Genomic DNA, 22,834 nt, shown 5'->3' with positions numbered 1-22,834 from the left:
AAACACACGGCTGCCCTGTATTGTTTGAAAAATTTTCGGAAGATGAGTCAGCAGCTCTGGATGTGACTCCAAGGCTGTGGTCAGATACTGTAAAAGAAACTCAACAACCCCTTTTGATATTAAAATTGACTCTCCCTGACGCGAAGAATCAGCAGACCTTGATGTTGGAATTGTCCAGACTGGGACACCCTCCGAAGCGGTGATACATACAGTATCGTCCTGTTGCTGCGCCTCAGCAGGAGTGTCCTGAGTCTCATGTCGTTCTGGAATCAGCGAAGGTTCCTGTTGTCGTGCAGGTGTGGTCTTCCTCGCCCTAGACTTCTTTTTGTATAAAACTGGAAAAAAGTGTTGCAATGTTACAGATGCACCACTGGGTGGCGCAATGGCTTGGGCGACCGGGTCCGGCAAAACCTCCTGCAATGTTGCGGTCCTGCCACTGGGTGGCGCTGTCGTCTGACCGGCTGAGGTCGGCACTGCAAAAGACTCGGACGTTTGCTCCCCTATCTGTATCTCTGATAAATCCCTGAGCAATTCTTGTAACAATTGATTTACACTTGCAAATCCCGCAGTCTGGGATGTCGACTCTTGCTGTATCAACTGCTTCAGCTTTACAATGTCTGAGGCTGGCTGGGATTGGCTGTGGGCACAGGCTGAGTGCGCATGAGTCGATTGCCGTGGGAACGGTGTGGGGGCGGTGCCCTGGCAAACGTTTGCACCCTGGACACGCCCCATCCCTGCCAGTGTCACCACGGGGGTGTGGACGCTCCCGCCCCGACCCTGACCGCGCCTCCTCCTCGCTCTCCCCAGCGCAGCCACGACCTCGGGAGCGCTCTCATCCTCCCCGAGACTGACGTCGCCACCTTCCCGATCCCACTCCGGCTCTGATGTCTCCACCCCACACTGCCCATCACAGGGACACGCCTCTCCTGACTCTGTGCCGACGCCCACAACCCGAGCGCGTCGCTTCCGTCCCGTCTGTGCTCGTGTCGCGCCCGCCGCACGCGAGGTGCCCTCCCCCGCCCCGGCTTCTGGGTTTCGCTTCTCCATCACACGGATGCGCGCTGCCGCTGCCGCGAGACGAGCATTTGCCGTAGCTTTTTGCTCTGTCTCAGCCTGTTGCCTGGCCAACGCCGCTGCTGTGGTTTGGGAGCCATCACCCTGTGCCTGCCGGGCGGCTGCCGCTGCGGCAGCGCGGGCTCTCGCCATGGCATGCGTCACGGGACCCTCAGGACGTACGACCGCCGCGCCCGCATCTCCCGCCTTCTCATTGGTCCCCTTTGCCCTCACAGTCCCCCCCGCTCTCTCTGGCGCCGCGGGCTGTTGCAAACTGCCCGCCGCCGCCGCTGTGAGAGACGGCTCCCCCTCCTCCCTGGGTTCTGCACTCCCATCTGCACCCTCCCCCGCCGGTGCTGCTGCAGCCCCCCCCGCTGTGAGTGTAGACTCGGGGTGTTCCCGATCTCCTCCCTCACCGAGGGTGACAACTATCCCCGGCTGATCTGCAACCGACTGAGGGGTTTCTGCATCGGAGGACCCTAGAGATTCTGGGGGCTCAGGGGAATCTGAGGACCTGTGGGAATCTGGGGACCCTGGACGTGATGGAAAATCGTCCCCTTGCTTTTCCACGGGAAGCGGTTCTGCTTCCTCTTGATCTGTGGTGAAGAGAGCTGCCCCATGCTGCTGGCTGGGCAATTCTCCCTGTGCTCCTCCAGGAGCCTGAGCTATTTGGTGTAAAACGAGAGACCCCTTGCCGCGTTGTGAAAATGACTCTAACATTATTCTCGCTGAAGGTAAAAGTTTTGCGGCATTCTTATCTCTTTTTGTGGCCAGATAATGCAAATGCCTGTTGATCTCTTGCCAGAAATTTGGTTCGAACAAGAGATGCGTCTCTGTGTGCGGGTAATTACACCGCACCCACAACAACAGGGCCTTTAGCTCTTTTGGAGCCATCTCCACAGGATGTGTGGATGCCACCCCCTGTAGGGCTGACAAAATTCGAATCTGCTCTTGGGAGTATCCCCCCCCATGTTCTTAATCTCAACTGTTCTCACCAAAAGCCGAATCAGCGCAAGGTCGGTCCGGAGATGATCCTGATTACTGTCCAGCAGCTCACAGGCGAGAAATTCCAGGTGCGCTTCTGGTTTTTCTCCTCTCCGGGCTGTTCTTGGGATGATTTGTCTTGGTGAAGGTCAGGATGTTTCGTCTTGAGCTGTCCGCTCTCTCTCTCTTCGGAGTCTTCGGGGTGTGCCTGTTTCCCGGGTGGAAGTTGGAGGTCGTCTGGTAAATTGGTTTCTTGTCACTGCCCACCCAGGGACGCCAGGTGCCGGAGCCTTCCCCCAGATTGGGGTGACTCCGGATGGTGGTAAAGTCTCTCCTCCAACCCGTGCCTTCAAAGAAAGACTCAGTAGTCTTCAGTCGTCTGGTCTCAAGGCAGTTTATTGCATGTTATCTCAAGGCACACAGACTCCCTGACATTGTCCCTGACTCCTTCTCCCTCTGCGTCTCTCTCCGTCTCCCTCCGTCTTCTTCTCTGTCTCCGTCTCTGTCCCTGTCTCTGTCCCTCGAGGGGCTGGTGCCATCTTTTATATCACACATTACGTATTAGATGTTTATAGTTTTTCCCCAATGCCTATTACCTATGTTGAACAGTGACTTTCTACTCTAAACCAATCTGTGAGTGCCAACACCACCAAGAACATGGGGAATAGGAAGAAGAAAGAAGGAGGACAGGGCACGCCCAAATCCCTCCATCTTAGAACCTCTGACCCCCATGTACAAAACTCAGACCCCTCTGTACAAGGCCTAAAACCCCCCTGTACAGCACTCAAAAATCCTACCTTTCACTTTGTGACTACTTCTATTATAATATCTAAACTTTTGTGATTTCTTGTTCTTCCTGCAAGGTTGGTAAATTGTTCCATGGGTCAAACTCAAGACCACAGGGGTTCCTGGCCGCCTGCCAGGGTCTCAGAGGCTTCTGCCCTGGGCCCGGAACATCCAAGAGTGTCTGAGGGATACCTTGGGTTCCGACAACCTTCCAACCACTACGAGGTGCCCCGTATCCTCCCACGACACAGCGGCGACAAGCCCCCCCTTTGCGCCCTCTGTCACACAGACAAGGGGCCGCCATCCGACGCCGTCACAGAGGCGTTTTGATGGCTCATCAGAGTCTTCCCATCCCTGTTCACAGGCGCCACATGAATCAGGGACTCATAAATTCCGGGAGGTTGGACAGGACAAGCGCAGATCTGCACCAATGTGGTGAAATGTACGTTCTCTATTTATTGTTTGCAAGATGGCAGTTTATATACACTTCAATATAGTTTACAATTGTGAGTACAATTTCATTGGCAAGCAAACGTTGTTTGTCTTTGTCTTAAGGTGGCTAGAGTTTCACACTGCAGACCTATACTAATTCACACCCAGAAAGCTCAATTACACTGTGATTACCTTAACATAATTACTAACTGCACCACAGACTTAATTTCTAACTGCATCATAGGCTTCAAGGCCTCACCAAGGCCTGCATCTGAGGCCTAGGCTGGGGTAGCTCAACCTTCTAAATATAAATCGTGCCCTCTTTCTCTCAAAAATTCTGCTACAACTGAGGAAAGGGAAATGATTAGGCAAGCAGGAATGAGAGACTGGGAAAGGAGACACCAGCAGGGTCCATGTGGTGATCAAAAATGGCCTAATCAGAGACCGGATTGGAATCACCAGAATGAGCAGGACAGAAAAAATATGAGGGACCTTAGCGATGTCATTATACAAGGGATACGGAATGCCGTACCTCGAGGGCAAAATATTAAGAAGGCCTTCAGTGTGCACCAAGAAAACAATGAAACACCTACAGATTGGCTTGAGAGACTCAGAAAGAGCCTGCAAACGTATGCGGGAGTGGACCCAGATTCCCCAGTAGGAGCGGCATTGCTTAAAATTCAATTTGTGGCAAAATCATGGGGAGACATATGGGAAAAGCTAGAGAAATTAGAGGATTGGCAGGACCGGGGTCTTCAAGAGCTATTGCGGGAAGCCCAAAAGGCGTACATGAGGAGAGATGAAGAAAAACAAAAGGCAAAAGCCAAGATATTCATAGCAGCTGTGAGGGAAACTCAGAAGGGGGGAAAAGAAAGTGTTTAGAACAGAAGGGCAAAGACCTAGGGGAGATTATAAGAAACCTCCCCAGATTAAAAACCCCGTCGATGGTCCTGCAGATTATCATTGCTATGGGAGAAGAGAACACACAAAGCTACACTGTAAGCAATGACGAAAAGAAAAAAAAAATATTGGAAGGGGACAAATAGGGGTGTCAGGGGCTGTACATCTTGGGGACTAGAACATCGAAAGAGCCCTTGATAAAACTAAAAATAGGTCCCCAAGGGGAAGAAGTTACCTTTTTAGTAGATGTAAAATTAGTAAAGATATTGCTCTAGTTGTAGGAGCAAAAGGGGAACCATTTAAAGTACCCATACTTGAAAATGTTGAAATTGAATCAGAAAATAAGATTTGTTTGACTGATTTGTTATTGGTACCAGAAGCAGACAGTAATTTGCTGGAAAGATATATGATTATAGCTTTAGGAGTAAATTTAGAAGTGAAACAAGGAGAACTACAGGTACAGCTTTATACTTTAATGTCAGAAGATGAAGACAAAATTAATCCAAAGGTGTTGCACCATAAAGGGGAAATAGGAAAGCTGGAAATTGAACCCATTAAGACAGAAATAAGTAATCCAATTCTTCCCATAAGAGTATGACAATACCCTGTATCTTTGGAAGGGAAGAAAGGGGACTTGTAAATACCTGAGGGAGAGGACTTGTTCATCATGAATTGATTGTAAGCGTATTAGAAGCTTTGAGGGGTCCATCAGCAATAGCTGTCGTCCATGTAAGAGGACATCAGAGGGGAATGGATTATTGGACTCGTGGGGATAATTTGGCTGATGCAGAAGCACAAAGGGCAGCAGTATGCTTACCCGTGTCTTTAAATAATTTGAGTAAAAGTAAGGATGGGATAAAGTATCAAAAATGCAATACCTCAAAGGAAATACAAGAGATGGAGAAACTAGGGGCTAAGCTAAAAGGGGACAAGTGGCTTTTACCAGATGGTAGAGAAATGCTATATAAAAGTTATGCTAGAAGAATAATTCATCAGCTACATCAATGAACTCATTGGGGAACAGGAGCGCTAAGCGACCACTTGTTAAAGTTTTTTGGGTGTATAGGAATATTTGATATAGCAAAACAGGAGACACAAGGATGCATTATTTGCCAGAAAATTAACAAGAAGACATCTAGACAGACCCTGCAGGGAGGGAGAAAACTGCATATAGGCCTTTTGAAAAGATACAAGTGGATTTTACCGAACTACCATGTGGTATTCACATACCCTCTGAACAGAGAGAGACTTAGCTTTCTCAGGATTTCTCCTGAGAGAAGCTGTGAGAGAAGCAGAGAAAAGAGAATCAAAACAATTCTTATCTCATTCACTGCTCCTGTATTTGTGCCCATGTGGAATGTGGTATGGAGATTGTTTACCCAAGGTGATTGCTTGATTGGATTCTGGTGATGGTGTTTTGGATTCATTGACCAATTGGATCCACATGTGTGTCGGGACTCTGAGGAGAGAGTCACGGGTTTTCTACTTAGTTAGTTAGTGAAATATAATTATAGTATAATATAGTTTAATAAATTAATTAATTAGCCTTCTGAAATCATTGGAGTTCAGACATCATTCTTCCCGCCGGTCGGACACAGCATTTTACTATACTACCGAAAGTGGGAAGATATAAGTATTTGTTAGTAATAGTAGACCAATTAACTCACTGGGTAGAGGCCTACCCTGTGGCACAAGCAACAGCACATTTTGTTACAAAGATTATTTTAGAAGAAATAATTCCACTATTTGGGATGATTAGAGTGATTGATTTGGATCAGGGTTCCCACTTTACCTCGAAAGTGTTAAAAGAAGTAATGAAAGCTTTAGGGATCTCTTGGGAATATCATACCCCTTGGAACCCTCAGAGTTCGAGGAGAGTAGAAAGAATGAACCAGACCCTAAAGCATCAGCTAGCAAAACTAATGATTGAAACAAAACTATCTTGGATTAAGTGCTTACCATTGGCATTGTTAAATATTCAAACAATGCCGAACTCAGAGCATGGGATCTCCCCATATGAGATGCTATATGGGATGCCATATTCTCAAGAGATGCCAGTGGGAAATCCCATAGTAGACGATATGTCAATCCAAGGGTATGTTATGACTTTGGGGAAAAAAAAAGTTCAAGAACTTCGTAAGAAAGGAATAATGAATCAAACTCCTCCCCTAGGATTTGCAATTCATAAAATACAACCAGGTGATCAAGTATTGATCCATAGTTGGAAAGAAAGTAGCTTGACTCCCCGTTGGGATGGACTGCAGATATGGCAATCCGGACAGCAGAGAAAGGGTGGACACACATCTCCCAAGTAAAAGGACCTATAACAACAAAGGAAGCAGACTGGAAAATTACCTCTCAGCCAGGAGAACTGAAGGTGAAAATAACATGAAAATCAGATGCCGGGAGATAAAATAACCTGTATTGAAAAGGATTGTAATTGCTATCCCTTTTTAAGCACTGAATGCAACTATTGTAAGGAGAGGTGGTATTGTCATTGTCGCAGGGGTTATCCTCCAAGTGGGTTGTGTCCAGAGTGTAAACACATTGAACAGATTTTAACTGAATATATTTAAAAAAAAGAGAATAGAGGAAAGAACATTAGAACTAGATTCTCATGAGTGGTGGATGTTGTAGAAATATGGATTAAGAGGGGGACTATCAAGTGAGGCAAATATTAAAAAGATTGAGTGTTGCAAATGTAATCAAGTCCCTCGTGGATCTGAGGCAGTCAAAGCAAAGAATTGGGAAGTATTTAAGAAACGGCACGAAATCCAGGAAAGCTCACACGGAACCCCTGAAGAAGATCCTTGCTGCCGAGAAGATTGTACCCCTCGCTGCTGGAAGCACCCCGGTAAGTGAAGGAGGCAGAGGGATAATAAAACTGTGGGGCCTTATGGTACTGTTGAGTCCTCCACGGAATGGGATAACCAATCCCTGCTTAAAGTGCTATCAAAATGTGAAGTATGGCCGGACCACAGCCCGAGTGTTTGCAGCACACATTCATATTAATGCAAGATGTTATGACCCAGGAAAACTCGAAACCTGTACAATAGGAGAAAAGAGTTTCTGGGTGGCAACAAATTTAGGAATGGGAGGATGGGCACCTCGACACTATCAATTTTGTCCCTGGGGAGAACCATTCCTCTGTTTTACCAAAGGCAGAATGTGGGGATACTCAGATAAAGCGGGAGTACAAGATAAATTCAAGGAAGAATTAGTGAAAAATGTTACAAAGAATTTGGGGGAAATTCAAACCAAAAAGAGCAAGAGCAGGAAGTGACCTGTATGAAAAAATTAAGAAAAGACTTAGTGATTGGGACCTCTCTATGTTAGGAAAAAATTTGTTTATTGATCTGATGCAAAAAGTAGTTAAGGAATTAAATGTGACTAGCTGTTGGATTTGTGGGGGATCCCAAATGACTGAGCAGTGGCCATAGAGAGGTGAAGGGGTAGGACCTGATCAGTTGATATTATGGAACAGGACACATAGATCTAATGAAATTCGACCTGAGGGGTGGATATTGTCATGAAGTAATAGGCCAAATTTATATTTCTAGGGAAGGAAACAATTTTCACTACATATACAGGACATACCCCCTTCAAGATGATATATACCACCAACTCCACCTTTACGACCTGGTGGCTGAAACCACCAACAGGTTATTGGTCTATCAATTGTACCGATGGAATTGTTTGCTGGAAAAGTGTAACACATGCTAATCCTTTTATGAAGGTAAGGGATCTTAAGGGATATTGGGGAAAATCCGGGGCAGATGGCTGAAAATTGGAAAGCTCCAGATGGATTATTTTGGATATGTGGTAAAAGGGCATATAATGAACTATCAAAGAAATGGAGAGGTACCTGTACAATTGGAATTATACAACCTGCATTCTTTTTGCTACCTAAGAGCAAAGGTGAATATTTAGGATGACCTCTTTATGAAACTCTGTGCAGAAGAAAACCAACTGAAATAGGAGGAAAACAGACCTGGAATAATGAAGAATGGACTTCCCAATGGATCATAGATTACTATGATCCTGCCTCCTGGGCTCAGGATGGCAGCTGGGGTTATAGAACCCCTACTTATATGCTTAACCGAATTATTAGATTGCAGGCTATAGTAGAAATTACTTCTAATCAAACATCAGAGGCATTGAAGCTTGTAGCTAGACAACTAACCCAGACCAGAGCAGCAGTATATCAGAATAGGCTAGTCCTAGATTATTTATTAGCTGAAGAAGGGGGGTTTTGTGGAAAATTTAATACATCTGAATGCTGTTTAGAGACTGATGATAATGGAGAGGTTATTACAAATTTGGCAGATGAAATTAGAGTTGCACATGTTCCAGTGTAGAAATGGAATTCCATATTAACTGACAATTGGTGGAATAATTTGTTTGAAGGAGCCTTGTGGAAGAAGTTGAGGTTCATATTGCTTTGTTCTACATTAGGCCTATTGTATATACCATGTATGATTCCATGCTTTATTAGGCTAATACATTCAGTAATCCAGGGAATGCAGATTTCAGCAACGCCCATAAATCCTAAAATAACAACTAGGGGAGAAAAAAACTCACTCCCTTATGATAGTCAAGGCTAAAGCAGAACCAAGCATAACTGCGACCCAAAAGGTATTAGCTCAATTTGAAGTAAAGACACAAATCAATAACCTAAAGAAAAAGGGGAGGGATTGTGAAAAATGTTTTTGTGATTCATGTCAATCAGCAATGGAATCAGCAGATGCTTGTATCTGCTGTGTCGAAAATGGATGCATTCCTTGGGATAGATACAAAGAAGGGTTTTGAAACTTTCTATAGCCAAGTAAACAATTGAAATAGGGGAAGTATGGTAAAGAGATGAGGTAGCAAGATGACTGATGCTTAGAATAAAATAGAGGAAGTTGTGGTAAAGCTAAGGGGATTGCAACGCGACTAAATGCTTATGTATAATAAAAAGCTTAACAAAATCACATAGCAGACACCAGTGAAGGGGCCTCCCTCCAGACACCCACAAGAAGGACAGGAAGCCAACAACCACCTGGAAAGATTATGAAATTGCTGATTCCAGCTAATTGATATTTACTGATTTGTACTAACCAAGCACATTGGAAAATGTTTTATAGGCTTAAAAACAGTATATACACTTTACCGAATTTGTAAGTGGTATGTGCTGTGAGTGAAGCGGTGGCTCCCCGGCCACCCAGCTCTACTTGCTTGCTTGCTTTCTTTAAAATAAAAGATGTAGAAATAAAATTCGGTTTGTCTATTGAAATTTTATATCAGTGTGTTTTTTCTATTCCCTGATTGTCTGCTCTATGCCCAGAAATGGTTGCTGCAGCTTTAAGGTGGGTCCGGGGGAGGAGGAAGCCTTGGGGCTCAGGGCGGGCTTTTTAAAAGCCTCACTCTCCAGGTGTCCTTCCTGTCGGGCGGACTGAGTTTTTTTAAGGTGTTTTTATTTTTTTTTTTTTTTTTTGTGTTTTGTTTTTTTTTTTTGTTTTTTTTTTTGCTTAGCTAGCTTGGGTTCTGTTAGCTTAAGCAAGAAGTTTGGGGGTTTTGCCTTTCCCTGGCCTTGGAGACTTGCAAGAGCAATCCTTCAGCGGCTTCTTTCTTGAATTTGACGGTTTGGTTTGGGTCCGAGATCAGAGAGAAAAATCGCCGGGAGACGAGTCGGCCAGGGACCGGCGGGAAGGCGACCTGGATCCCGGCCCCAGACCTCGGAAAAGCCGATCCGGCAAGAGAAAGGACACCAAGTTTGCTGTGAAGAGGGGACCAACACCAGCGATTCACCAGATTCCCATCTGTTTTGCCCGAGCTGGGCAGTGAACCTTTTGTTATGTTTTTTTTTCTTCCCTTGAGACAGGAGCCAGGGCCATTTTTTTTTCTCCCCACCACGGTGCCGGCCACTGAGGTTTTGGTTTTTTGGTTTTTTTTTTTCCCTAGCATTTTGTGGTGTTGGGTTTTTTTTTTTTTTTTTTTTTTTTTTTGTTACGGGGTGTGTGGGGGGGGGTAAGGTCTGTCAACAATATCTAGTATTTATTTGGGTTTTTTTCCTGTGCTGTGTGGGCACCGTCAATAAACGCTTGGGATTTTTCACTTTCATCCACTAGTATTAATTTCTTATTGGCAGAAAGGGATTGTTGGAGCCCTTTTTTAAAGGATATACTCATTCCAGAGCGTTTTTCTCATAAACTTGTCTCTAAACTGAGACAATTATGTGCTGAGGTGTTTATGACAGTTGATCAGTAGTATTTTGCAACTGTTCAACCTGAGAAAAAAATACCTACAAGTTGTTTTAAAACATTAAGTTTTCATCAAATTTGCTTTTATTTTTATATTAGAAGAAATACAATCCTTTAAAGTTTAGGAAAGCTTTTTTACTTTGAAATTCTGAATCTTCTAAGTCAGTTCAACATGTTTAATTTTAAGAAATCACTTTCATGTTATCATTTTACTTGGAATAGTGATGCTTTTATCCTTAGTAACTCAGTAGTGAGCTAAATTGTCCCAACAGATATCCCAGCACAAGGATCCTTATAAGGAAGAAATAATTAATTCCCAAGGTCTGTTTTCAATAAATGTAAAGTGAATGTGCTCATTCCTTGAGAAAATACAGAGCAGCCTTAATTCATACATCTCTGAGACTCTGGCATACATAATGCCCTTTCCTTCAGTCCATCTTAGAATGACTTCATACATCAAGTATTAAGCCACAAAAAAGGCAGAGGACACAAATGAATGTCAACAATTAGAATGTTTGTATCTTTTCATTATTGTAGAATACTGTTAAAGCACACTTGGTATTTTAAGTACATTTTCCTAAATGCTTTTAGATTCTAGCCTGACACATGTTTCAGAATCATCATGAAATTTAATTAGAATAAAAACCTGCACTTTGAAAGGGCTCATTCACTGCTGCTGGTTTATTTTCATTTTAACAGAGAGACTCTAAAGAGCTGTCAATATTTATCCTAGAGTTTTGGTTTAAAAGGCTACTAAAAGCCAAACATTCTATTTGAAACTCCTTAAATTAAAAAAAGTTTCTGAAAATAACAAATGAAGCTATTTAAGAAAACATTGTAAACCCAAAGATATTGACCAAGCACATTTTCTTCATTGACCAATCTTAAGACAATAACTTCATCAACACTCATCACTATTATCCATTTTTCCTGTGTTTAAATTTCCAGTCACTACACTGCAAAGTATAGTAATATTCACTACCATTATCTACAGCAGTGTTTTTCAAAATTTCAAATGCTAAATCACAGAATACATTTAGAATCCATAAGACCTATAGCTCTCTTATAAGAACTGCTTAGTTACCTAAAAACCCCATAAATAAACAGGTTAAAAAGGATTCATTTTAGTATTTTAAAATCACCTGTTTTAGCAGAACCATCAGTCATTTTGTATTTGATTATTTTAGTGCTAACACCGTGAATAATGTTTTTATGTTTTTTCTTAAAGCTCTGAGCCCTCTAACCTCCCTGAGTTTCTTCTTCTTAATCTCTAACTCCCTACTGTTCCAGCACATGAATCTGTACTCTTGTTCAGCTTAAATGCCATGTCTCCTCTTAATGGTTGGTTGTTCTTGTTTTCATATTTCCAGATAATTGTTACCACCAGGGTGACTTGTGTTGGCCAGCATTAGGTTGTCTGCAATCCATTTTTCTACATTTAGACCATTGTTTGTATGTATGCAAGTGGCCTAATGTTTTGAAACATTACTAAGACTCAGTTTCACCAAATGGTGGTCAAGTATTTTTTCAAGCAGCTCACAGAACAGGCTTTGATTATGTGTAGGAAGCTAACCAAGTCAAGGTTGCTGGTTTGCAGCTGTTCCTTCCTCTCTGCATAGCTCTGGAATACAGACCTCCCAAAACCATGAGGCAGAAAAAGAGGAATGCTCAGCTCAGCAAGGTCTTTGCACAAGAATATCCATTGAAAGATAAAACTAACTATAAATTTAATTTTTTACTATCTTCCCAGGAATTAACACATCTTCTCACTGGCTTTCAGAAAGTTAAAGGAACTCAAGGGGCAATACTAGTGGGACAAAGGAACTTCAGACTCAGATTATAATTTGCAAATAATTATGGAGCTACATCAATGCAGAGGGAGCCCAAGGAGAAGCATACCTGGTACTTATGGCAGAATTTCAAGATCAAAGATGCCATTACTTCTTCATGTACCCCCTAGCCCAGAAATGCAAAATGCTTCAAGAGCATCCTGTGTAGCTATTAATATTCATACTTAACGGGAAGTAGACATTCCTGCTGATTAGTAGATGGATTAAAAAGGTGGATCTCAATTTTCACTATAAAGCTTCTTTATTATGACAGGAAGAATTCTTCCAGTGGCATTAGTGTGTTACTTTTATTTCAGCAGCTGGTTAAGACCTGGTAAAGAAAAGCCATTACCCAATTTAGAAGAGCATTTTTACTGACTTACTAGACATGTGTTTAAAACAGAAATAGTGCTAGAATAACATAGAAGAAAAAATACTTTACGATGTGAACAACTATTAACAGAGAGTGATGGGGTGAAAATTTAATATAAATTTCCTCTGTTCTTGTACACATGCAATCATTAATTTCTTCCTTTTTACTTGCTATATATTCCATTTATCTGCTCTCAGAAATACTGAAATCAATACCATATTAATAGTAAAATAAAGTGCTTCATCCTTATCTCTTGTCTGTAGCATTCAGGCTCCCAAATACCTCCAAAATTTAGTAGGAATTAAGTTATAAATCCAGTAGATCACTTCTAAAGTATATACCTAAAATGATGAAAATGCAAGTTGATATCTCAGCAAGGTATCTGTGAACTTACAAAACTGGTACCTCAAGAGTAACTGTTTTGTACCGTCTATACCCAGAAGCACAAGCATCAGTTTATCCTCATTTGCTGTTCAGAAGGTAGAGCTCATGATCCCAAAGAAAAAACACCTTATAGCATATACAGAAAATTAACTCTGCAGAACACAGTTGAGTCCCTGTACGTAGTCTACAATTTAAACTCTTTGATTAAAAACCATTAGCCATTTTCTTAACATAAGCAACTGAATAGCAGAAAAAGTTCTTTACCTAGATGTAAAAAGATTACCTATGAAATGACAAATCAATGATACTATGAGTTTAGCAGTATGTAAAAAAGCAAATACTTGCATATTTTAAACAATCTTCAGGTTTTCTAGTGATCTTTTTTTAAAAACCAGTCTGCAAATCTTATACAGTTCACTGAATTTCCCATCCAGTTTTAATGGAAAACACAGTTTCTGCAAAGCTCTTTAAACACCTGTGTAGTCTCAGGTTTTGGTGAAAAGAAAAAGTAGATATCAAGTTTCAAGTCAACAATATTATTTGTAATTCTTTTATCTTACACCTGACACACTTGACATTCTTTCACTGATTTCCCTGATGGAGCCATCTCCCAACTATGCGTTTCCCAGATGAACGCCTGCATTACATCATAGAAAATGTAGTCTACTTGGGTAAACTAGTCTAAGTGAATGAAGCAACTAGGCACTCAAATGACGTCTTCTGCATCGTAAACTATCAAGTGCTGTTCATTGTTAAATTGAAGCAAGATGAATAAGTGTTTTCAACTGCAAGTTGCTATGCAGGAGTCATATTCTGAGCCTGCTACTGAGGGTAATCAGCTTTTTTTTTCAGGAAGGCCATTTGATTTAAGGAGTCAGTATGATCCCATATATTGCTATGTTTTTTAATGAATCCTGAAAAATAAAACGAATACTTGTCACTTCATGGTCTGCAGCAACTGCGAGCATTATGCACCGCACCGCTTGCAAAAAAAATTAACCGGTACTGATGGCCAACACCAGCCTTTTTACAGACCTTTTTAACACTCGGGCAAACACAACGCGTTAGTAGCGTTCAGTTTACTCACTACGGGTCATGTCACGGAGCCCTTCATCTTGGGCTACCAGAGCGGTTCCAAGCCGGACCTGTGAAGCGAGTCGGCTGCGTGGAGCTCACACCAGGCTACAACCAGCCCATACACAAACACGTCCACAGCGCGCGCGCGACCAGCGAGCCAGCACACGTCGTACACCCCACGGGACGGGAGTCCACCCCGCTGCCCAGCGGCCGTATATACCGTAGTGTCTCCAATAAACGGGAAATTTAGGGCGCATCTTACTGAGCTGCCTCAAGGACTTGTTGCAGGAACACGTGGGTTCAGCCACCCCAAAACTTACCCCAGAAGAGCAGCACCCCGACAGCAACACCCCAGGCTTCGCCCATTTCAGCCCGCCTCTGAGGCAGCCCAGGCCAGGCCACTCAACCCCACATGGAGCCGCCCATAAGCGCCTTCTACCTGCCCTCCAAGGCGCCTCTGCTGCCTCCCAGCAGCCCTCAACTTCCGCGGAGCTCCGGTGAAAGGCGGGCGTCGCTCTCTTCCCCCAGGAAAGGCTCTTGAGGCAGGCCAGCCCCCACCCACCTTTTTGTGGATGAGACTGGCTACCTCAGCCGTTACTATACTTTCCAGCTGCGGGGCACAGTTCTAAACCACCCCCGCCGGTCACCCGGTGACCGGGTTGAGACCGCGACGGCCCCACCCCTGCATTCCATTCCTTACATAGTGTCAGAGAGGGGCGCCACCAGCCACGCTCCCCCTTACCACCAGCATGAAAGGTGCTCTCAGACTTGCACGCGTGACGTTGGGGGAAAAGAAGGCAACCGACACATCAGCACAGGGTCTCTGCACTAGGAGCGCACGCACCATCCCCCACCTACGCAGGGATCGAGCTTTTCTCGGGCCGTTCTATTTACGTTTATGGCGTCGATTTGCATAAGACTCCGCCCCCCACCATGGTCGGGCAGCCGGTACCGCCCCTTGCGGCCATGTAAAGGAAGACGGGGCGTGACCCAGGAGTGGCTCGCGGCCTTTCTGGTGCCGTTTATACGGTATACCCACTTCCGCTATCCGCTTAGAAGCGGTGCGATCATGGCGGAGCGTGGTCAACTCCCTTTCCCCGCTAAGCGCCTCTGCTGCAGACCTGGCTATGGCTCGGCCAGCAGGCCAGGCCAACGGGCAGGCGGCACTAGCCTCAGCAGTGGGGTGCTCTGCGCTGGACCTTCCTCCGCAACTGCTACTGTAGCTGCTGCCGCTGCCGCTCTGGGGCTGCTACCGCTCGGTAAGACCCAGAGCCCCGAGTCCCTGCTGGACATCGCGGCTCGCAAGGTGGCGGAGAAGTGGCCTTTCCAGCAGGTGGAAGAGCGGTTCGAACGGATCCCAGAGCCGGTGCAACGCAGGATTGTCTACTGGTCTTTCCCCCGCAGCGAGAGGGAAATCTGCATGTACTCCTCCTTCAACACCGGCACTGAGGATCTTACCACCGCCCCCGGGGGGGCCGCCGGCGGTACCGCACCCGGTGGGGGCGCGGATACCGGCGCCGTCGACGAGAACCGCCTGCCCTTTCGCCGGGGCATCGTTCTGCTAGATGGCGGCTATGTCGATAATGTCCTGCAAGTCGGTGAGTTACAGGCCGGAACCGCGTTGCGGAGCCGGGCCACGGCCACCTGGGTAGGGCGCTGCTGGTCTCCTCAGACGCGGGTCTCCCCCTGACGCGTCACCCACCTATTACCGGGGGAGCCGCCTCTTGCTGCGCGGCCCAGCGGCCGGAGCCACCCCACCTTCTTGGCGCGTGCTACTCCCCCCCTCCTCCCGCTCTCCCCGCGGTGCGGCCTTCACTCTCAGGCTGTAATTCGGGCCGGGCAACTTCCTCTACCAGTCTCCTCCTCCTCAGATCCAGGACACGGAATAACTCCTTCGCTCTGCTCTGTGACGTATCCATGACGCCTGCCGCCAACGGCCGGCCCGGTCTCTGACAGGAGGGTTGGGCACGCTGCCCTTTGCCTGTCCCTTTAACTTTCCCGACGCGTTGTGCCCGCTCCATGTAATCCAGAGTGTGTAATCCCGTTTGGCTCTGCTTCCTTCCAGCTCCCCACATTTGGCAATCCGGGTCGTCACCATACCCCGAGCCACAATAGCAAGGAGATGCCTCCGCCCCCCCCCCCCCCCCCCTTCACAACCGCTGGTTGAAATGAATCAGCAGAAGGGGGACGACGGGGGAAGAGGGCGGGAGGCGCCTCGATCCAAAATAAAGAATTAAAAGAGGGTGTGGGCCCCCAGGAGTGGGTGTGTGGTGCGGGGAAAGCTGCAAACAAAGGCATTTTTAGGGCGGCGGCGAGCCAGAGGGTGGAGGCGCGATTTGCTCAGGCCTCACCACTGGGGGGAGCGGGGGAAGTGGATGTGACGGCGGGGAGCTGCTGCAGCTCGGGCGCGGAGAGGCTCACGGATTACTTTAAAATGAGCCCCTGCGTGACAGCGGCGAGGTGAGGAGAAAATTGCTGCTCTTTCTTCTTCTGGAGTAATACTTCCCTCCCCCCTTCCGCTGCTGTTCCCGCACGAAGCGACCGCAGCCTTCCACTGTTTTTTCCCCTCTGCGAGCTGGTGCCCCTGGTTAATTCCTTTCTACCTCTGTTTAAAGGGCACTGGAGCTTGGTACTCTCCACCCCTACGGGGCGGGGGGGGGCGGTTTTGCCTTGCCGCGTGTCTGTGTGTGTGAGTGAGAGCTACTACCCCCACCCGCAAGCAGGCCCCGTTGGGGGGTGGTGGCTCTGTGGGGAAGGGGTTTATGGCTTCCCCAGGAAACTTTCGCTAAGGGTGCTGCTCTTGCACTTTGTGCGGCCCGGGCGCATTACTGTACGCATCGCTATGCGCATTGTCGTGCGGCGGTGCCTCGCGCTGGAGGCGGCGACTGGACACTTTGTTCTCATTTTAGCGTTTATGTTCTCATCGGTTTTCTGCCTCCTCACCGAAAGGGAAAGCCAGATAAAATACTTTATCGCTTCTCACTGCCGGCTCGACAATTGGGGCAGAGCGGGACGGCGGTTCCACTCGGCCGGTCCTTCTGTCCCACCCTGTGCTGTGCCGGACCGTCTTCTGGCGGTGCATTGACTGCGGCAGCTACTCGCCCTTTATTCGCTGAGCCGTGCCGAGTTATAGCGGCACCCCTGGTCTCGGTGCTGCGGCTCGGGGTCGGAGGGTGTTGGGCTCTCCGTCGGCCTTGTCCGCAGCGGATTTCACTTCGCGGGCAGCCTGCAAACTTGCCTTCTTTCTGAAGGGAAGCTCTTGCTGTTCCTGGGTTAAGCGCCTTTCTGCCTAGGTGGACTTCAGCTTTAGATGAGTGGGTTTTTTGTGGTGTTTGTTTTTTTGCCTTTTTTTTTTTGTTTTGTTTTGGGTTTTTTTTTTTTTTGAGGGTTTATTTAACTCTTTTTTTTATTCTTAAGGAATTTATATTTTTGTAATTAACTTTTTTATAAGTTTAATGTTTTGGCTTTCTCTCCTTTTTTCCAAAGGTCTGAGGTGCATTGGTGGTTCCTCAGGACTGGCAAAACCAGAAGTAGGACCTTTTTAGTTTGATTGGCAGTGCTGAGACTTTTTTCCCTTTTGCTTGCACTTGATACTCTTTGCAAGCAATGAGGAATGGCAGAAGTGCACATAGGGGAGGTGTTTGTTAGTTGATTACATTTAAACTAGGAATTCACTGTGAAAATAAAGCCAAGGGGTGATAAAAATGGATGAAATCTTTTTTAGGACACCCAGTGTGGGCTTGGCTTTGCTTGCTTTCAAGCAGTGGAATAGGCCACAATGAGTAGTTGTGAATGAAAAAAAAAAGTGGTTTTTTAATAGCTTCAAAAGAAAGTAATGTTGGGAACGGTCAATGTGGAAAAAGAAAATATGCATAAATAGAACTGAAGTGTTGACTGCTGCTTCTGTACTCCTTAACTGTGTTCTAAAATGCTATACCTACCACTGAAAATATTTCAGTTGGGTTTGGGTCTGAAATTTTTTTGTTTGTTTACCTTATATGGGCCTATTTTGGAAGGCTGCACAAAAATAGTGGAAGCTGGTGATATGAAATATGTCAGTTGTATTTTTAAGGACATTGCCCAAATGCTTCAAACAGACATGGGACATTGTTCCTGGTGTATTTAGCATTGGTGCAGCTTTCCCTCTGGTACTGTTCTGGGCCCCATCATTTAAGAAGGATGTGAAGGTCCTTGAATTGCCCCCAGAGGAGGGCAACAAAGCTGGTGAAAGGGCTGGAAGGAATGTCCTATAAGGAGCAGCTGAGGGCTCTGGGTTTTGTCTAGTTTGGAGAAAAGGAGGCTGAGGGGTGATGGCTCTCTACAGCTTCCTGAGGAGAGGAAGTAGAGAGGGAGGTATTGACCTCTTCTCCCTGGGATACAGTGACAGGATGCATGGGAATGGTTCACAGCTGTACCAGGAGAAGTTCAGACTGGACCTGAGGAAGCATTTCTTTACTGAGAGGGTGATCAAACACTAGGACAGGCTTCCTACAGAGGTGGTTGATGCCCCAAGCTTGTCACTGTTTAAAAGGCATCTGGACAATGCCCTTAATAACATGCCTTAATTTTTGGTCAGCACTAGAATTTTTGAAGTTATTTTAAGGAGAAAATGAATTGTAAATATCTTCCTATCATAGCTTTTAAAACAAGAAGTCTTCTTTTATAGAAAAGTTTAAATTGGGTTGACCTAACAAAATTCTTCATAATTTGTTTTAGGTCAGTTTTCATGCTTCTCACATTTAATTTTCCCCTTAAATTCAAGGCTTTCCTTGCTCCCAAGAAATCAATTTCAAAGTTTGCTTTCAGTTTAGGAAAGGTATTCCATTGTGGACTGACACTGGCCAAATGCCAGGCACCCATGAAAGTTGCTCACTCCCCCTCCCCTGCCACAGCTGGACAGAGGAGAGAAAAAAATTTAATGAAGGTTTCATAAGTTAAGGACTGGGAGAAAACACTCTAAGGGCAAAACTGGTTCAAATTTAAATGTATCAAGTAAATTTATTATTAACAGTCAGAAGAGGATAATGAGAAGTAAAATAAGCCTTTAAAACACCTTTTTCCCCCCCCCAGCCCTTCCCTCTTTCCCACCAACAGCTCAGGGAGACAGTGTGGGGGATTTGGTCAGTTCGTCACCCGAGATCATTTTCTGTTTGCTCAGGGAGAGGAGTCTTTGCTCTGCTATGCTGTGGAGTCCCTCCCATGGAGTGCAGTCCTGCTCTAGTTTGGAAGCAAGACCCCTCTCTCTCTCTGTCTCTGGAAGCAGGGTCCCTCTCTCTCTCCATTTGGGTCTTCCACTGGATCACAGCTTTCTCTGGCATCCACCCACTCTGTTGTGAGTACTTCTCTCATGGGCTGCAAGTGGATCTCTGCATGCCCTGTGGACCTCATGGGCTGGAGCACCTCACTTATGAGGAAAGCCTGAGGGACCTGGGCCTGTTTAGCCTGGAACAACAAAGGTAAAAGCAAAACTGAACCCTGTGCTGTTTATTATGAAGATGCCACAGACAGTTGAGATTTAGACCTTATATTTGTAAGCAAAATGTGACATTCACCTCATTAGATGCAGTGGTTGTGAACTTTTTGAAATCCTTCAACTTTTAATTGCTAAAAACTTGAAATACATTCCTGATGATTCTAAGATTTTTAATATTTTTTTGCATTCTGGTTATTCTGAATACAATTTGGTGCATCCTGATTAAGCCTGCTTTAATTTGATGCATGTGGGGAGAGTGAAAGGAACTCAAAGGTGAAAAAGGCATCTGAAAGTTGTAATAACTTCAGTTAACTTGGTCCTTTAGTAAAAATGTGTTTCCTCAGAAAATGGAACGAAGTATGCATGTGCTATATCTTGTTCATCATTTGAACTTTGCTATACCTGAAATAAAATATGAAACTTTGAATTGTACCATAATTGGCAGGGGTTTTTAGAGTGAAAAATATAGCTGGTGAAGAGAATCTGTGGCTTTTAATCAGTTCAGTGAAAGTTATGCTGTTCTCGAGCTGTTGACAGCATTCAAAATTAATATACATCTACCCTGTTAGACTTATATTGGCCTACCTAATGTTTCATTTAAAGCAGGAACAGGATCTACAAGAAAACCTTCATTAACCCTATGTGCCAGTGGTGATTTTGCTGCTCCTCTTGCTAATCCTCTTGCATTTCACAATAGCACTTAGCCTATTTTGGCACTCTGAGGTTAATTACATTTATCATGCTGTTTACACAGACTAATTTTGAAGGCTATCACCAAATAAGTGTGGGAAGGAAAAAAAGTCTGAGTATATTGAAATGCTTATGTGTTTTGGAGGCTTTCTTCCATTATAAATACAGAATCTACTTCCCAGCTTTCATTTTCTGCATGTAGTAATAGGTTTTCCATACATCTACAGCTGTTTATCATGTGAACAGCTTACAAAAGCTCAGGCTTTCCAGAGCTAAGGTAAGTTGGCCTCTGGGTGGAACAAAGACATTCAGTAGGGTGAAAAAGGTATGGGATTTCTTTTTCCCCCCAGAAGCACAAGTGTAAAGGCAGCAGGCAACATGAGCTCAAATCAGAAACACAACTGTAAACTTAATTGCCCTGATTGTGGTGTTACTGAAAAGCAAGAATTTCTTTTTACCTTATTGTCTTTAAGGATGTTAACATTTAGAAAATAAAACTGTATGCTGCTTTTTGGGTTGTAAAAAAAATGTTGTAATGCACAGAGAATAATTCTGTTAAAATAGAGGGAAGGACAAATTACGTGATTTGTCTTGTTGAGGAATGGATGGGTCACTAGGGCCAAACTAGATTAATTAAACCCTGTAGCTCTTGACTTTTCCTGAATTTGACATTATGTGGTAGTGTTATGGAAATACTCATTCAAATAAGTGACCCTTGCTGTTAGTAAACCAGTATCTTGATGTGCTTGCTTTTGTAATACTCCTTCCACAGCCATAGTACCTCTTAGTTTTCATGTGTTATTACTTAGATAAACTTAAAGGAATGCTACTCATCTCCCCCTTAATTTGCCAAGATGAACAGCTCCATTGCAGGGGATCAACATGAACAGGGCAACATTCTAGAGGTGGGGGAACCCCAGGAAACACTGAGACCCATGTGGAGCTGGCATCTTGTCCTAGAGTAGCTGCCTCAGCATGGGTGGGGCCAGGAGTGACTGCTCCCAGTCTCATAAGGAGTCCCTAGGGAGTGGGAGCAGCCAGGGCATGGCCCAGCAGTAGAAGGCCCTTCCACGTGTGGCTGAGTGGGAGAATCGAAGTACACACAACCCAGCAACTTGGCACCAGTCTGTGACCATCTGGGAGAAGCTAGCAGAGGCAGCAGACAGGCACAGTAGTTGGTGCAGAAGGGCACAGAGTCCCCATCATCCCCAGTCTCACTAGCATACGCTCCCTCAAGTGTGATTTTGACACATCACAGTGCTCATTCCCCTGTAGCTGCTGGAGTCACTGCACCAGCTGTGTCAGAGGCTTCAACCCAGACAGACCTTCTGATGGTCTCAGGTTGTCAGGAGTGCCTGATGTCATGAGGCTGGGGCTGACAGTCATCCCTTCTGCAGAAGGTGTGCTGTTGATGAGCTGTGTCACCAGGTCAAGGAGTTACATGAGGAAGTAAAGCTGGCTGTGCAGCATTTGTGAGAATGAGTGAGAGATTGATAGAGTATTCTCAGAGGCACTAATCTCAGGAGTCTCAAGCCTTCATTGCAGTGGAGAGGCAGGTAGGCTCAGAACCATGTCAAGCACTAAGGCAAAGGTCTGTTGAACATGCAAGCTGGAAGCTGGTCACTGCCCATCCAAGGAGGAAGGCTCCTCCTCCTAAAACTTAGTGTTGACAATGGGTTTATGTCTTGGTTTAAGACAATTAAGACAGCTATCTTATTAATCACCTCTGTTGGAATCTGCCTGCATCCGTCTTGCCACTTCACCCCTAGGAACTGAATTCCCTGGGCAGGTCCCTCGACCTTACTTTGTTTGATAGAAAAACCCACTTGCAGGAGAATCTGGATTATTCCCTTTCCCAAAAACTTCCTCTGACATGTTCCCCCATACATTGATGTCATCAATATACTGCAAGTGTTCTGGAGCCTCACCCTTTTCCAGTGCAGCCTGGATCATTCCATGGCAGATAGTGGAACTGTGTTTTCACCCCTGGGGCAGTCGGTTCTAGGTGTAATGGATGCTCCTCCAGGTGAACATGAACTGTGGCCTTCACTCTGCTGCTGAAGGAAGGGAGAAAAACTCATTAGCAATATCAATAGTGCCACCACTTTGCTGCCTTGGACTTCAATTCGCACTGAAGTTCTAGCATGTCCGGCAGCAGCACTCAGTGATGGTGTGACTTCATTCGGGCCACAATAATCCACTGTCGGTCTCCACTCTCTATAAGACTTACACACAGGCCATATAGGGATATTGAAGGGTGAGAGAGTCTTGCTGACCAGTCCCTGACTCTCCAGTTCACGGATCATCTTGTGTATGGGAATCATGGAGTCTCAGTTTGTGCAGTATTGCCGATGATGCACTGTGGTGGTGGCAACCTGTACCTCTGCTATTCTTTGACCCTCAGCAGTTCTACAGCAGACGGGTACTCTCAGAGACCAGGCAGGGTGTTCAACTGTCTAATGCCTTCTGTCTCCACAGCAGCTATCTGTGGCAAGCACATTTCTCTCTCTCTCAGGATTTTTCATAGAGGTGCACAGAGAGAAAGAAAGAGAAAACAATTTCTATTTCTGTTCCTTGTTTTTCCTATGTGGAATGTGTTTGGAGAATTGTT

General features: G+C 45.3%; 1 protein-coding gene across 1 annotated transcript in view; it reads left to right on the top strand.

Moving 5' to 3' along the window:
• Positions 1-15,129: 15,129 nt before the first annotated feature.
• LOC128782885 (zinc finger SWIM domain-containing protein 6-like) overlaps positions 15,130-22,834 on the top strand; it is a 294,559-nt gene continuing 286,854 nt past the window's right edge. Inside the window, exon 1 of the mRNA XM_053933391.1 lies at positions 15,130-15,658. Coding sequence (XP_053789366.1) covers positions 15,130-15,658 — 529 coding nt within the window. The remainder of the gene's footprint in view (positions 15,659-22,834) is intronic.

Source organism: Vidua chalybeata, assembly GCF_026979565.1.
Source record: "Vidua chalybeata isolate OUT-0048 chromosome W unlocalized genomic scaffold, bVidCha1 merged haplotype SUPER_W_unloc_3, whole genome shotgun sequence".
In the NCBI taxonomy this organism is placed as follows: Eukaryota; Metazoa; Chordata; class Aves; order Passeriformes; family Viduidae; genus Vidua; species Vidua chalybeata.
The sequence above is the reverse complement of the archived record's forward strand: the minus strand, read 5'-3'. Positions and strand labels throughout refer to the sequence as shown.